The sequence below is a fragment of the Aptenodytes patagonicus genome, chromosome 1 (genome assembly GCF_965638725.1).
Source record: "Aptenodytes patagonicus chromosome 1, bAptPat1.pri.cur, whole genome shotgun sequence".
Taxonomy (NCBI): Eukaryota; Metazoa; Chordata; class Aves; order Sphenisciformes; family Spheniscidae; genus Aptenodytes; species Aptenodytes patagonicus.
Window position 1 is genome coordinate 96,089,746 of NC_134949.1, and position 16,064 is coordinate 96,105,809.

At 37.4% G+C, this 16,064-nt stretch overlaps 1 protein-coding gene across 2 annotated transcripts in view; it reads right to left on the minus strand.

Annotated features, from left to right (window-relative positions):
* ABI3BP (ABI family member 3 binding protein) overlaps positions 1–14,899 on the minus strand; it is a 166,269-nt gene extending 151,370 nt beyond the window's left edge. For both annotated transcript variants that reach the window (XM_076349815.1, XM_076349805.1), the window contains exon 1: positions 14,734–14,899. In XM_076349815.1, coding sequence (XP_076205930.1) covers positions 14,734–14,812 — 79 coding nt within the window. In that variant the 5' untranslated portion in view covers positions 14,813–14,899. The remainder of the gene's footprint in view (positions 1–14,733) is intronic.
* Positions 14,900–16,064: the final 1,165 nt, after the last annotated feature.

A 16,064-nucleotide genomic window follows, 5' to 3' on the forward strand; every position in this document is an offset into this window, starting at 1 on the left:
AATAAATTCCTTCTTGTCTATGCCTTTGAAATACTTTTATTTGAAAGATGGCAACATTTTTTAGGCTTATCAACATTCTTAACAGACTGTCCACAGCAAATAAGATAGCATAAATTATAATTCCCCTCCGTACTTCTTTCATATCATGGGTCGATTTTGGAATTTCGTTTACAATAGAAATTCACCACAAAAGGAGTACAAATATCTGAAATATCCAGTAGGAAAAACCCTCAATACTGGTGTTCGGCTGAAGGCAGTAACTCACTAAGACCTCCACAGGAAGAGATGTACTGTGAGGGCCCAGGGTCAGTCCCATCCTTTCCAGTGCCCTTTCTCACAGCAGTCTTTCAGGATTACTGAGACCTCTTCCTTCAGTTGCAATGCATATTTAGTTTTACTAACGCTAATCTGAAATATGCTCTCTGTTTTTAACAGATATAAGCTAAATAGATACTTCTCAGAGAAACTTGTGAGAGCATTTATATTACAAAACTATACGGTTTTTAAAAATTCCTTTGCCAATTCCTCTCTAGTGATCACTACAGTTCAGAACTGAGTTAATAAGCTGTAGCTCGCTATTACTTTACGACTAATAAGGACAATGCAGCGGTAAAGATGTAGTTACCAGCAATTCCAGCTTCTACGTAACTACATAAAGCAATGTACAAAAAGGAATTTATTCCTCGTATGCTGCCATCTCTCTCACCTGTTTTCAGTCATTCAAGCAATTCTTTGAAGTTCCACTTCCATCCTTTTCACTATCTCCCTCACAAGTCTCCTTACACATGTTGATTTAAAATTATTTTTTATTGGACTAGGTACAGTAACTATCCTTATTTTTAGGGTACAAAGCTGAAAAGAGCCTGGATTTAAACTCAGGATCCCACTTCAGTGGTCCAACCCCCATTTCCAGCTTTCATTCTGCAGCTCATTTCCCATTATTTGTTAAAATGGCAAACAAAATTGAAAACAAGCAAGAAAACTGTTGTTTGAGAATAACCAAGTCTGCAGCTCTGATGGAAAAGGGAACCAGAGTTAAACTTCTGAAAACTTCTTTGGACAGAGTTCCAACAACCTGTCCCTGACTCCTGTTATAAGATATTATTTAATTTTTCTTTTAAATGTTAGAAAATTCCGCTCCTTTCTTTGCCCAGTCAATAAACTTAGTTGTGTTTAAAGGTCAAATACGTGTGCAAAAAATTTAATTTAAATAAAATTCAACATCGAACAATTCAACATTTTTGAAGGATAGGGACAGAACAAAGCCTATCCATTATTTTCAATGCATAATGCCCCCTGAAACTCCTTCAAGTTGAACCATTTTTGATGGATATTACTTTTCAAATCAACAGCACACAAACTACAAAACTTAAAAGGACATTATTTGTCTGTGAAAAAAATCCTTGTTAAGAAAACAACCTCAAACCCTTATGTCAATTTAGATTATGGATCACTTATTTGCACTAGGATAAAGCTTGATTTGGATCTGATGTAATTATGATCTCCAGGGCATTGCTCCCCTGGCTTTATTCTCAGAGCTAGTTGTTTGTTGTTGTTTTTTCCAGACTGGCCTGGCATGTCTTTTTCTGGGCTGATGCAACTCCACCTGGACAGAGCTGATGAGACAGTGACTGCATCTTGCCCAGAAGAGCTGGTCTTTCCAATCCTGGCTCCTTCTCCTGTCCAAGGAAATAGTTCCAAGGCAACTCCACCCAGACTGGGCTACGAAGAAAACTGTATTTTGGCCAAAGAACCTGACAGATTCTGTATAAAGATATTCAATAAAGGCATGTAGAAGACTGTGGGGAGCTAGAAAAGTCTTCCAAGTTTTCTAGGTCTAACTCCCTTTTAAGCCTTCAAAGAGCACCAGCTAATGCAAACACCAAAAGAGAAATGTGGCCTTCAGACGTGGCCGCATATAAGGTAGTCGTATTTTAGAGATGATCACCTGAATAAAAACATGGACTTTCCTTAACAGCAGCTCCTCAACAGGGAAAGCTCAACAAGATGCTAAGAACGTAAGCAGGTGAGGAATTCAGATGCTGTTGGTCTGGCCCTGCCCACAAATTATAAATAGATTGAAGTGATCAGTATTAAAGACTGTGGACCTTAATGCAACAAGTTTCTTAAGAACGTGTTCATTGGCAGGCAGTGCTTAGCATTACCATGGCCATTACCTATTCAACAGCAGGCAGTGTTCAGCATCACCACTCCCTTAATCCACTTCCCATGTACAAATATCAATGCATTTTTGAAGAATCAAAAATCAAAGGCATAATGAAAAACAGTATCCGGAACTACAACTACATTTGCTTCTGAGAGAAGAGTGAAGATACTATACTTTACAATCCATGATATTATAGAATCATAGAATAGTTTGGGTTGGAAGGGGACCTCTAAAGGTCATCTAGTCCATTATCATTCATTATCGAATGCACAGATAACCTGCTACATGGATTGATAGTACCCACACTGCAGTGAGGTTCTCACGTTGTAGCAGTCATTTTGAAGTCTGTTCCTTACATGTGATCACTATGTATTACATCAGAGTACATAATTTTGGTTTTTTCAGTACATACCTTTTGGATTGATTTGCTGTGTGGGGATCTTCTGAAATATTTAGGGAGAATAGGAGTGAGATTTAAAAGACGAATATGAAATAACTGATGGTAAGAAAGTATAATTTCTACTGTGTTAGAATAAGGCAGCTTTGAATTAATATTAAAAATCCCCAAGAAGTATTAAATTGGTATTTGCATGTTTTTCTATATTCGTAGAACAAAATAGGTAGTCATATACTAAAATCCTCCTTCTGTGATAAGTATTGTCTTATTTGCCATACTCCAAGCAGTTGAAAGAGCAAGTCTTTAGCTCAGTATTCTGTAACATTGGCTTAGATGTTTTCATAGCTAATTTTGTTTTACCTCCTTCTCTGATTCAGCACACAGTTATTTTTTAAGGACAAAACTGCTTTAAGATAGTATTTAGCAGCTAACAGGGTTTGCAAGCTATACTAACAGAGTAAATTTGAAAACAGCACGTACTTCCAACTCTTAAGTTGTAAACTAATCTATGAGTCTCAATCACCAACATACCTAAGTATGTTTCAAAATTGTTGCCTTCTCCATTGTAAATCTGAAGAGTTGACACCCAGTCCTTTTATGCACTAGTCCTCACTTCTAAAAAGATCTCTTATCACTAATAAGCCAGTGCACAGAGCACTATAAAGTAGACCAACTTGATAAAATCCAAGGAAAAAAGCAAAGTCAATGACTAGAGGTACAGAGTATGTTACCCAGGAAAAAAGCCTGAATTTTCCTCCAGCTTAGAGGAAAAATACATAGATAGCTATGAAGACAGTATCCAAATATATAAAACAAACAAACAAACAAAGTCCTGAGGGAAAGCAGTATGAGTAAGTTCTGCTCCATATCTACGAAGAGCAAAAGTGACATAAACTGTAGCAAGGAAGATAGCTGGAAAACTGATAAAAGCAGTGAAGCTCTGGAACAAACTGCCTCAGGAATAAGCACAAGAGGGTCAGCATGATTTCAGGAAGTCCATTTCAGCCCTGTGTTTCTTTGTAGAAATGAATATTTTTCCACTTGAAGGCTACTGGTTTTTCTCCTGCACCTCTAAGTACGCACCATAAAGCCTCAAGAAGGGCTGCCCTCCTCAATGCTATGCTTGAATTCCAACGTCCTACTTCCTATCTCTAATATGTAGATATTGAAAGTCCAATAAAGCATGATTTCTTCAGTATATAGATAAGCATAAGAGAACTGCCAGGGAGAGGCAAGATTAATTTGTCACGTGAGAACAGAAAAATATCTCCGTGCAATTGCTTGAATAAGGGCAAGAAAGAGTATCCAGGAAACTGCAAGCTGTTCAGCCTGACCTCGGTCACTAGGAACAGATGGTCACACCTATGCACATGACGAACAGGAAGGTGGTTTGGAACAGCCAGCACAAATTTACCAAGGTCAGACTGTGTCTGACCAACCCTGCTGCCTTCCGTAACGCTATTACTGACTTTGCGTACAAGGGGAAAGTGGTGAATGTCATTTACTTCGACTTCGACACAATCTCCGCTGGTACCCTTCCAGCCAAACCGGAGGAATGCAGACTGGATGGGTGGATTACAAGGTAGATGGAAAACTGGGCTCAAAGAATAGCGGTCAGTGGTTAAAAGTCCAAAGTCCCCATTGATAGTCTTTCTGGTTCTCAAGCAATATCAACAGTAATTCTTAAACTCATTTCAGTGAGGGAGGATGTTCTGTGATTTGTGTACACTTGGGAAGGAACTTAGGTTGGGCAAATAAAAGAAGATGACTTGTACATAATGATCTGCTTTCAAATTGAAGGGAGACAAACTAGATAGAGACACCCATTCAGAAATAGGTACCCATTAAGCTGCCTTCCTAAATCATCTTTATAGAATGGCAGGGCAATTAGTGAGACAGACACTGCTGCACTTCTGATGCATCAGTGAGTTTGAATGGTTTGTTCCTCTGTCAAGATTTAATGTTTAAATAAACACACCCATGCCCATCTCGTGAGAACGACAGTTTAGTTCACAGGTTCTCAAAAGATCAAATGAAAGGTATCTAAAACAGAAACAAGTACTTCATCAGAAGGTAATGTAATAAATCTATTCCTAGCAGAAACATCTAGAAACAGAAAAGTACAATCTGACCCTCCCATCGAGATTGCATATATAGGGACCATTCCCGTAACAGCACAAGACGTAACGATTCTTAAATGTTTGCAAGCTTGTAAGAATGTACTTAGTACCTTACTACTGTCTAATGGGATTTATTTTCTCTTTATAAATCCCCCATTATGCTGTGTATAGTTGAAACAGGCCTCTAAAATAATATGCATCAAAAGCTGAAAATCTAATGGGAGCATCCCTTCTCTGAAGTCACGATGGCTTTTCACTTCCAACATTGCAACCATCATATGATCACACAAACTGAGTTCTCTGCTCAAAATCTTCTTCTAACATCCAAGACATACAGGACTTCAAATAGTGCAAGGATTAATAGCTTTGGATGTTCACTTGGCAATGGTGCTTGCAATATTCTGTGGTTTTCCCCACTTTTCAGAGGCAGGCAGCTGATAAAGCAGTTAAATATCTAAAGCATATGTAAGAATTCTTAGGTGTTGCTGTATATCACATGCTAAACTCAGAAAGAATAAGCAAACTTCATCAGTTAACAAAACCAGTAATCAACTGTGAAATGCTGTTATGCTTTGAGAACTGCGATTTGGTCTTGTCAATGCATTCCAGTCTATCAGCAAAGCTTTTAACTGGTTATTCCCTTTCAGTTTAGAAAGCTATAGACACACACCCCCCAAAAAAAAATTGCTCAGTGTTTCCAACTGAGTAGTCAAAATAAAGTGGTTTCACTTATGTCCTTGGTCTCCAGACTGAACATTCTCACACATGTCTACGACACTAGCTGGATACAGCCGAGTCCTATAAGGGCTGATTCCAACTGCATACAGTTTTTCCAGCTGGAAAATGTATCTAATCTTGCACCATTAGATGAGATGGATCTCAAGACTGATGACCTGACTTCTTATTAAAAAAAAAGTAACCGATTAAGAAAAATCACAGGTGACCCTTTTTATCTTCTTCTTGATCCTTTTTATCTTCTTCTATATTGTTCCACATTCTGAGTTTGCAGAGATCAAAGGAAAGCTTCTACAGTTCAAGCAAATGTCTGAAGAAAGAAGCAACAGACTTCCAGTAAGCCTTTAATTAAAGAGTGTGAAAATAGAAACCACTAATAAGATAAATACCTGATGATTTTAGGAAGTAATACTGAATTCCAAAATTTGGCAGAAATTATTTTTTTCAGCACTATGAACACCTTGTGAAGCAGAGGCATTGTTAACTCATCTTAAGAAAACTAAAATATGAAGTAAATTGTTCTAAATCAATGGATTAGAGAAAAAAATGGAAAACATATACTTATAGTACATCTACAACGTAAAATAAAAGCTATGTGTATGATTAAGGGAGTACTAAGATAAGTCACAAATACTTATTTTTGCTACTAACAAAGTGTTTCATCTGTTCTCCCACCTATTTCCCTCCCTACCCAGGATATGGCAGACAATATAGTTTACATTCTCTGACTGTATTTCCAAATTCTATATCCATTGCGTCACCTGCTCCATTTTCACCATGTTGCCTCTTATCTACAGAGACGAAAGAAAGCAGCAGGGAATAATCTCTATTTCTAACCCATCTTTCTATGTCCATATTTACTTTTTTTAAAAAATTCTCCATCCAATGTTTTATTAAAAGAAATATGCTGATAAAGAAAACACTATCAGCTAAACAAAAGGGAGGCTTATGCTAATTTTGGGGCAGGATAGGGGCATGTACACCTATGCACAGACTCATCTGTGCATGGCAATCTATGTATGATTGACTTTGCATTTTTACTTGTATTTCACTCAGGCATGTATCCAATTGTTCGCGGAGAATTTATGATATGTAGAAAGTTATGTCTCTCTCATCACTGGTCTTGTAACCCTGTGTATAATAGATTACATTAATTCCCAAGCAATGTTCTCTGACTTATATATTACTTATCTCTGAGTATATTAAGTACATAAATACTGCTTCACGACTTCAGAGTTTTAAAACGACATGGTCTTTCCCATGCCAGTTTTGTTTGACAACTGACAAATATTTTAACACTATAAAAGCAAATTAATGGAAAAAAAAATCTAGAAAAGCCAGGTCATGGAAGAAAAATATTCACAATGCCTGAGATTTCTACACTGAAATAGGGCATAAATAAGAGTATCCATTTCCTTTGTGTGGTGGAGCATCTGTAATTTTTCTTCAGCCTTAATACTACAAACAACCTTACATTCCCTTCAAATAGATATCCTAATAGCATATGATGTCCATTGCTAATTTCTGTAAATATTTCCGAGTGGAAAGGGAACACAATAAACATGTTACATTATTGAGAAACTTTGCTTTCTAAGAATTCATTATTGCACATTAACAACATACTGTTTTTATCAACTGCTATTTGACCATGTTACTAAAACTGGGAGGGTACAGGGGGATTGATAAAAGGCTGGAATTTTAAAACAAATAATTTCTGATGCAAAGCATTTACCAAAAATGAACTAGATCCCACAACAATTTTGTTTGTGTGTGCACACGCATGCCTCTGTGTGCTAGAGAGTCTGTGTAAAATCACCCTCATGACTTGCTTACTTGCGTGCAAGTTTAGTCTAAGTATAAATCTTCCATTGGAGAAAAAAAAAAATCACAAAATCTGTCCAAAATTCAGAACAAGTTCTTTAGCTCATAAAGTTTGCATAATTAGTGTTTCAATCCTTTAAAAAAAACTTATTTATGATGTTTATACAAAGACTTGATAAACAGACTACATAAATTAACTACTACACCATCACCAATTGAATCACAGCAGATTTATCACCTACTAAGGAGCACTGAATAATTGACGTGAGCAGGGAGACATTTTTATTAGAATTGCCAGATTTTGTCTTCCTCATAATTAAAACAAAAAGCAGGAAGAAATGCTGATGAGATGCAGTATTTATGCTTGTCATAGCATAGCTAAAAGCTGGTTTTCATCAGTAAGGGAGAAAATAACAGGCTACCAACGTGGAGCAATTTCATAGTCATGTTCACAACAGTAAATAGCTGTTAATAAGCTTTATGAAGAAGGAAGGAGACATTGATTTGAGCTGAACATGCAACCCTCTCACTTTTGCCTGAGACAGCTCTTCAACAAACTAAGAGAATTCAAGGTTCTCAAACCTGACCGCAGCCATTTCCCTAATGGTGTAAGAAGCTATGCTTCAGCGTACATCGTGCTATAAATAAAAAACTGTGCCCTGCCATTTAATCCAACCACTTCAGTGTTTGTGTGAGCCAGAGATAATGGAACTCTGCCAAAATTTCCAGGTCAGACAATACAGTTTTCTTCCTATTATTTGTATCCCAAAGCTCAATTTCTTACCAACTTTCAAACTACTGCGCCCATTCCTTTATTTTCAGCATATGCTTCTGCATGTTGTACAGACACACTGAGATTTAAAAAGAAAAGTGGTAAGTGATAAGGTCTGAAGTCTTGCATTTTTCTCGCTGTGCATTTTTCTTGTTCATGTATAGGCTTGAACTGTGGTAATGAGGGAATCAAAACTGCCAGAAAATGTTTTCACTTCAGTCAGAAACAACCTTCTGGGACATTTCAAGTTTACATATTTGTATTTTTGAACCAACCTCAATTTTATGTGTTCTAAAATGATTCCAGACTTTTACATCAAAGAAAGAAAAATTAAAGTGAATAATTAATATAAAGCAGAGGCAAGCAGCTGACAAAAGGAGAAAAGATTTTTCCCTATGCAAGTTCAAAAATAATGTTATCCCACATACACTGCCAGTCCTCTAAAATTGGCCAGGTTCCCAAAGTATTAACTATGTAAACTCATATCAAGCACTCTGTGGCCATTTATAGATTCATAAACTAATGCCACAACTGCTGGTGATAGGAAAGAATATTACAATCTCTGTTTTATTGAATTGTGCTTTTCCTGAGCAGATTTCAAGAATAATGCAAAAATTTAGAACGATACAAAAATGCAGAAATAACCCTACAAAAGAAATTCCCTCACACTCCCTCACTCCATTTTGCCATTGACTCTCCAGCTTGAATAAGAGCACTGAATTACAATCCCTTATTAAGTACGGACAGCAACACTCTAATGTTAGCACACCGTGCACACTCACACAAAATAAGTAAAAATCAAATCACACACAGAGGTTTAGGTACTTTATTGTGTTGGGTTTTATTGAAGTGGATTTATTCACATGGAGCCCTGCTGCCTTGACACATTTGTTCAAGGTAAACAGGATTTATATAAAAACCATGGCTACAATTAGCCAAAGAAGAAACTGTGGGTTCACTTGCCACATTCATTTTTCTTCCAGAAAACACTCTAAATAATATTAAATCATTACAGAGTGACGGATCTCAGGAACAACTCTAAGTATTTTACAAAACAGAGGTTAGATTTTTGTTTACCAACCTCTGAACAAGCGCAGCAAATGCTCCCTTCCAGACTGGGAGAAGACTAGCTTTCTTCTAATAAAAAAGCATTCCCTACCTCCCTGCCTTTAGATCTAGTATCTCCAGTAGCTAGTGCCTCAACTCTTTACCAGCATTTTATTCAGCAGCTCTGAAGTGGTGAAGGCTCTGGGTTGATATTCTTAATGTGACCATCCTTACGTAACCTCGCCTGGATATCTCCGCGTTCTGATGACATCACTTTGGTTAAGCAATGAGTGCAAAAACATTTAATTCTGGTGACCATAATTACAATCACAACTTCATCAACAGTAGAAATTCACTTGGTGGTTCAAAACTTGACCTGTTTTTTCTTCACCTTGACATGACACACACTGGTTTGCTCAAGTCGGGAGGCTTAGGTTTGATTTAGCCAGAGTATAGTGGCATGTGGTTGGTATGTTTTGAGGGACAGCTGTGCTGGGAAAGTTGGCCCAAGCCTTGCCCACACAAAGTTTCAGCTTGTCCTGCTGGAATGGCTAGATACGAAAGATTATATGGAGGAGGACTGAAATAATATTCAGAAAGACATACTTGGGAACATTAAACTTAAAATGAAGAGGTGGAAGGTTACACAGATTACCCAGCAGTGAGATCATTTTAGAGGCGTTCATATGCTACGGAATTTAATCCTGGCAGAATCCACCCATATGTATCATCACACTGTCGCACCACTGCCTGTGCCAGTATAAAAATGGAATTCTGGTATTACAGATTACCTTTGAACTCAGAAGCCTGACGCTCAATACGAAGTTTTGATATGTTTTTGTGCGATCCTAGGACACAACTGTCTGCATGATAAGATAACTTTGATTAAATGAGCTGCTATAATGGCAACATTCTTATGGGTTGTTTTCATTTTCAGCAAAGAATGAACCAAATTTGACATGACATATCTACTGATTGAAAACCCTAGCCACTCAATTGTACCAGATAAAGGATCCCTTCGAAATTTCTCATAGAACTTCATTGTCATTTATGTGCCATTAAACATAAAAGAAGTATTTCACACAAATCAAATTAATTTTGCACTTCTCTTTCCAGACACTAAAAAAAAAAAAGTTCAATAGTTTAGTCCAAACTGGCCCTCCTTCATTAGAATATATTTTTTAAAGGTTAATGCATTGTGTGTTTTGAAAAACAGTTCCAAGAAAGATGGTTTATAAACCATGGAGAAAGTAACATATAAACCATATGTCATTTTAATCCTTTTGTGATATTTTGATATGCCAGCTTCATTATATGTTCAAAAAAACCAACTTTCGGGAGACTTTTCCCTGTCTTACAATTTCTGCCCTGCTATCCTACAGCTACCAAAGGGGTGCTGTTGGGAGGGGTGGGGGGGCGCGGGTGGCAACACAAAAGCTTAAAGATTAAGGTTTGGCTGTTGCAGTATAGTGACGGTGATACATTGAAATAACTCAACATTCTTTTAACTGCTTGACACCAGTAAGTGAAAACACATGTGGAGTTTAACCTCTGGTTAGGAAGAAGTATTACATAACGTAGCATAGCCAGCAAGTTTAGCTATGAATAAAATTAGCCCATTCCTTTCACAAATGTCAACAGTGAGTTTGGAAGTATACTGTAAAGTATACTGTAAATACAACGTTCACTCTCAAAGGGATGTCAGTTATAAGTACCATAAATACAAATCTTAGCTAGTAGTTACCTACAATATTTTCTAACATTCCTGTATACTGAATTAAGGTTTCCTGAGCCCTTCCTGGAAAGCAGAACAGGACAGGCCTGAATCCTAGAAAGTAGAAGAAGGATGGGTGAATGATGAATTCCAATCTACCTGATGACTAATTCAAATAATAGGAAAACCACAGAGATCAGAAACATGGGGAAAAAAAAACAAAAACAAAACAGAAAAACATTCAGACTCTTCTTTTTAAAAACTTCATAAAACTGTAAGTTTATAAGAAGGGATCAACCCCAAATTCTTTCTAGCTCTAACAAAGAAAAACAGAACATGAAGATGAAGCTATCAGAAACAGAGATTATAGTGAAAAAGTGCATTTATATGAACATCTGTGTTATAACTGGAAAGTCAACTGGCGAAATCAAAACCATGAAATGCTGTTTTACCAAACACTAAGAACTTGTTCCACAACTGTTGCCTTCAACAACATTTGTATCAGGTCCAGCTGGAAAGATGCCAGTGAAACACTGTTTACAAGGCAGTACAGTCTTACGGATTATGTCCTGTAACTTGTTTATTCTTAGTTCTGTGGCTTTGCTTTTTCATCTCCCTCTCAGATTCAGGATGCTCTGCTTACCAACTCCTTCTCTAAAGGCAAGACTTTTTGTCTGTACTCAATTCCTGTCTAGAGAGACAATGCTGCATTCTTCAAGGATGGAACGTTTCTGTTATGCAGAACCATAAAAATTAGGGAAAGTATGACAAGTTATAACTCTGACACCTATGCATTGCAACTGTTTCCACCCATCATTAAAATCTTTCAGGTACAACACTGTTGAACTGAAGAATTATCTGTTGGATGGCCCTGGCATAGTGGCATAAGGGAAGAGACAAAAATAAGTGGAAAATGTCCAAGTCTCTCTTCTTTCTGATGAAAGAGAAAGCTTTAGAAGCTGGACATAGTTGAAGAGACAGTGGCTCAAATACTTGATAAAAGACCACCCCTAATCGTACCATCATCTCCTGCCCTGCTGTTCTGTGACCCCTCACATAGTCTCTATGGCTGCAGAATTTTCTTAGCAGCTGATCCCTCAAACAGAAACTCATGAAACACAAACATAATTGTAAAAAAGGCATTGCCTCCACAGTAAAACACAATACGCACCAATCTTCCCTTTCCGATTACATTGACTTTACTTATGTCTGTAAAATCTTAATGTAGAAGGAGTCTGAATTATGACACAGATTATAACTGCCTCATCACTTGTTGCTTGCTACAGTAAATGTGACAAAGAACTGCAAGAGAAAGGGTGTTCACCTGTGCTTAGGGCACTACACTAGGACCAGATATAAGTAGAGGTCTATTTTCTATACAGGCAAAACTATTATAATGCAGGATACATAAAAGCAGCATAAAGTTTCTGCTGGAGATTTTAACAAGCATTTCCCTGATTTTGACTCCTTGAGTCATGTTGGTAGCATTTCCAAATTATTCCTCCAACAGTGCCTTAATTTTTGAAGTCAAAATAATTAAAGAAAGAATTTGTTAATAAAGAACACTCTTTTGAGAACAGCAATAACATTTTCTTTGTCGTTCTAGTCAAACACACACTTGTGGAGGTGAAAGTATAAAAATATATGGGAAAAGGGAGTCATGCACGTTCCAGCCTTCTGAACAGCATATTTGCACACAATCTCTCAAATAGCTCTGGAAGTCACTGACATCCAAAAGGTGTACTGGCTCTGTTCCTTTGCAGCTGCAGGAGGCAAGATGTTCTTTCCACCTTCTATCACTGAAAGGAAATCCCAGTTCACAAGACCAGGAATTGGTGTGTTTCACCTCCTGGAGAGAAGACCTGAGCACTAGAATTCCAAAGCAGTAGTAAGAACGGGAAGATTTACACTGATAACCTGTTCACAGGAGTACCTGCCCCACCAGAAAGCGAGTTTGGCTAGACTGTTCTCCCTCAAGTTATGAAATTGATTCCACTGTTCCACTTAGAGCAGGAGTGACTCTGGAGCCTCAGTTATATAGTTCGTGACTTGAAGAGCACAGGAACTCACTGGAATTGAAGCTTGCTTAGCAGGGCAGAGTAGCCCTCTTAACACAATACTACCACTACATATCTTCATTTTAAAGATACTTTAAGATCCAAATATACTCTTTGCTTATGAAAACATCCTGTACTCCCTATCAAACAAGACAGTGTTGTAGAAAAAGACAATCCTTTGAATATTTCCAGATAACAGCTAGGTACCAATACACTTGTTTTTTCAATGCAGTCCAATGTAAATAATAACCTGAGAGGCAGCTGCAAACAAAAGAATTAGATTGATGTTTCAACACTGCAATGGGAGAATCTTTAAAAAGCTATTTCATTGAAAAGAAATGAAGTTTCCACCTGCAGCTTTATGCATTTGGCAAACAGAACTTCACTTCTGCAATGTCATTTTAGGACAGGAAAAAATGCATCCCAGAGTTAATCTCCCACTGACTGCAGTGGATCAGTAGCTTTGTCTGAATTTCACAGTTAACATAAATTTACAGCCACTATTCTACGGTAGTGAGCAGAAAGTCCAGTGAAACCATTGAAAAAGACAAGCACTAGAAAAGTTCCTTCCCTCAAAGTAGGCAACACATACAAGGTTCCTCTCCGTTCAATGTAATCCTCCCTTATGAAAACTGCTACAATAGTTTACTTGTAGGTTGCTTTTTTGATAAAACTAAGGTCTTACAGTCTGCTTGACTTGAACAACTGCATATCTGTCTGTTACTCACAGACTATACATGGCCCCACTATTAGCAGTATGCTGAAAACTCCACATTGGCTCCAGAAGATGAGCTTAAAAGAAAGCCACTTCCAAAGGAACATCATTGGGGGGGGGGGGGGGGGGGGAAGGGCAGAGAAAGAAAAAAGAAATCTTTAAAATAATTCTCTTGGGGAGGGGTGGAGGGTGAAAAATTACCTTTTCTCCTCAAAATACTTTTAGGTTCCCCATCTATGAAACAGAATCTCCTAGGAAGCCCTCAAAGTGCTGATTTCTTAATAAACATTCTCATAAGGAACTAAATCACATCTTCCTTTCTAAATGTTACTGGTTGCAGGAGACTGCAGATGTAAAATGCATTACAAAGCACAGTGGACTCAGGCAAGCATTTCTACAAAGTGAGAGCAATACATGCCGTACAGAAACAGTTGTAAAAGTGCTGTTTTAATGCCAAGGTACTACAAAGTGTTTTATGATCTAGATATAGAAATATTCTTTTCATTTTATGCTGTTCTTCCTGCAGTAATAAAATACTAGTAAAATGCCAATGTTACATGGGTCACATTAGCAAGGAAGAGAAGAGATCCCTGCCAGCTTTGCAAATCTACTGTACTTCCAGACTCCAGGAGAAAGGGATAGTTAACAAATATTTACACAGGTTTGGGGGATTTTTTTCTTCTTGTGGAAATTTTAATAAATCATATTTCTCTCCCTCAAAATGCATGCAACCTGACCGACAAAAGTCAATTCCTATTCAATTGTTAAGGATGGCTGTAAAGGGAAAGCATAAGAGTTCTTTCAAGACAGAACTGAAATCTTCCACCAACAACACAAGGTGCTTCTAAGTCACATTTTCTTTAAGATCTTAAATCACAAACCTGCACAATGCTGTCTAAATCATTATAAAAATCATTAAATACAGTTACTTTGTTTCATGGTACTTCTCACTAGAGTCACAAGATCCCATGAAAGCATTTGAACTTGTTTAATTCAAGAGCTTTACAGTTACTCTCTTGTACCTGGACCTTGCCCTGTTGATTGATCTTCTTTCATCTTTTCCATTATCTTTAATCATTCCTAACATGTTGAAAGCAAATTTCCATGGCAAAACACAAGCATTAAAAAACAAAAAGCCCCACAACAGAAAAACAAACAAAAACCCAGAAAGTTGTCATAGCTACTTGCCTCTTGGCAATTTCTGAGCATTTCCCAGGTTTTGTGCAATATATCCACAGAAAAGGAGAAAGACCAATCTTGACATCATGGTCACAAACCCAACCTCGCACTGGGAATGATTCTGACAGGTATCACACAAAAGTACTGCAGCTGCATTTAAGTGAACTGTTCTCTCTGTGACAAGAGGCAGCAACACTTTGACACAAGCTTAGTTTACACAGTGGGAGGAGACAGGATGACCTCATTCACTCCCACTGGAAAAGGAGAATTAGCATTAAAAAAAAAAGATTATCAGGCTCCCCCTACAATAATCTTCTGGGGTTTGTTACAAGGTCTTTCGACCTCTCAGGATAAGAGGTTACCATTTGATCTCTTAAATTTCATGCAAATAAAACCGGGAATATCAAAACTTCTATTAACTGAAAACTGATCTGAGAGACATTTTTACTGTTTTATCCAAGAAAGCTGGACTTAAAATGCAAAAATAACATTTGCAGTACTCAGAAAACTGTTTGCTATATTGAACTCAGTATTTTTGCAATCTCAAGATTTTGCTTAAGATTAATTCAGGCTAGATGTGGCTTTCATCCAGGCAAAATAAATACTAGTTTCATTTGACATGACATTATAAACAGGTATGACAAATATTTATTCAGCAAAAGATCTATGTTTGAATAAACGAAATGTTATTTTTTCACTTGTATCTGATTTTGGCAATTTAAAAATATTTTTTATTTTCCCCTTTCATACATGTCTGGTGAGTCAATGGGCACAATGCACACTGAAAGAAAAAGGCAATGAATCTCCTTCCAGGGGCTAGATCCTCTCACCAGTTACATAACTGTAAATGAAAAAGAAATCCCATTATTCCATTAAAAGCTGTTTCACTCAACGTTTACAATGAGCCAACTAAGCACAGAACTTGGTCCTACTCACAACTGAGAAGGTGGGAAGGAAAGGGTGAAGCAGGAGAAAAAGGTTACAACTGAATAAGGAAGAATTTAGTCTCAGTATCTGGAAAACATCCCAAGAGAGATTAAATCTATTCAACTAAGTAGTGATATCTCTCTCTCCCTAAAAAGAAAACCAAACAAAAACCAAGCAAGAAAAACCCACACACCCCCAAACCCCCACCAAACTAGTCCCCCAAAAGAAAAAAAAAAAAAAAACACCACCACCAAAACCAAATATACCCATTGCTTGCACTATGTAAAGTTCTTCAGTATGCTTGGTCTGTTCCCACTTGCCTAGACCTGACATCATCCTACTTCCATACAGTGTTCTATAAGCAGAGAAATATCACAGCATTAGTGCCTCGGCTAGGTAGAAACAAAGTAGTT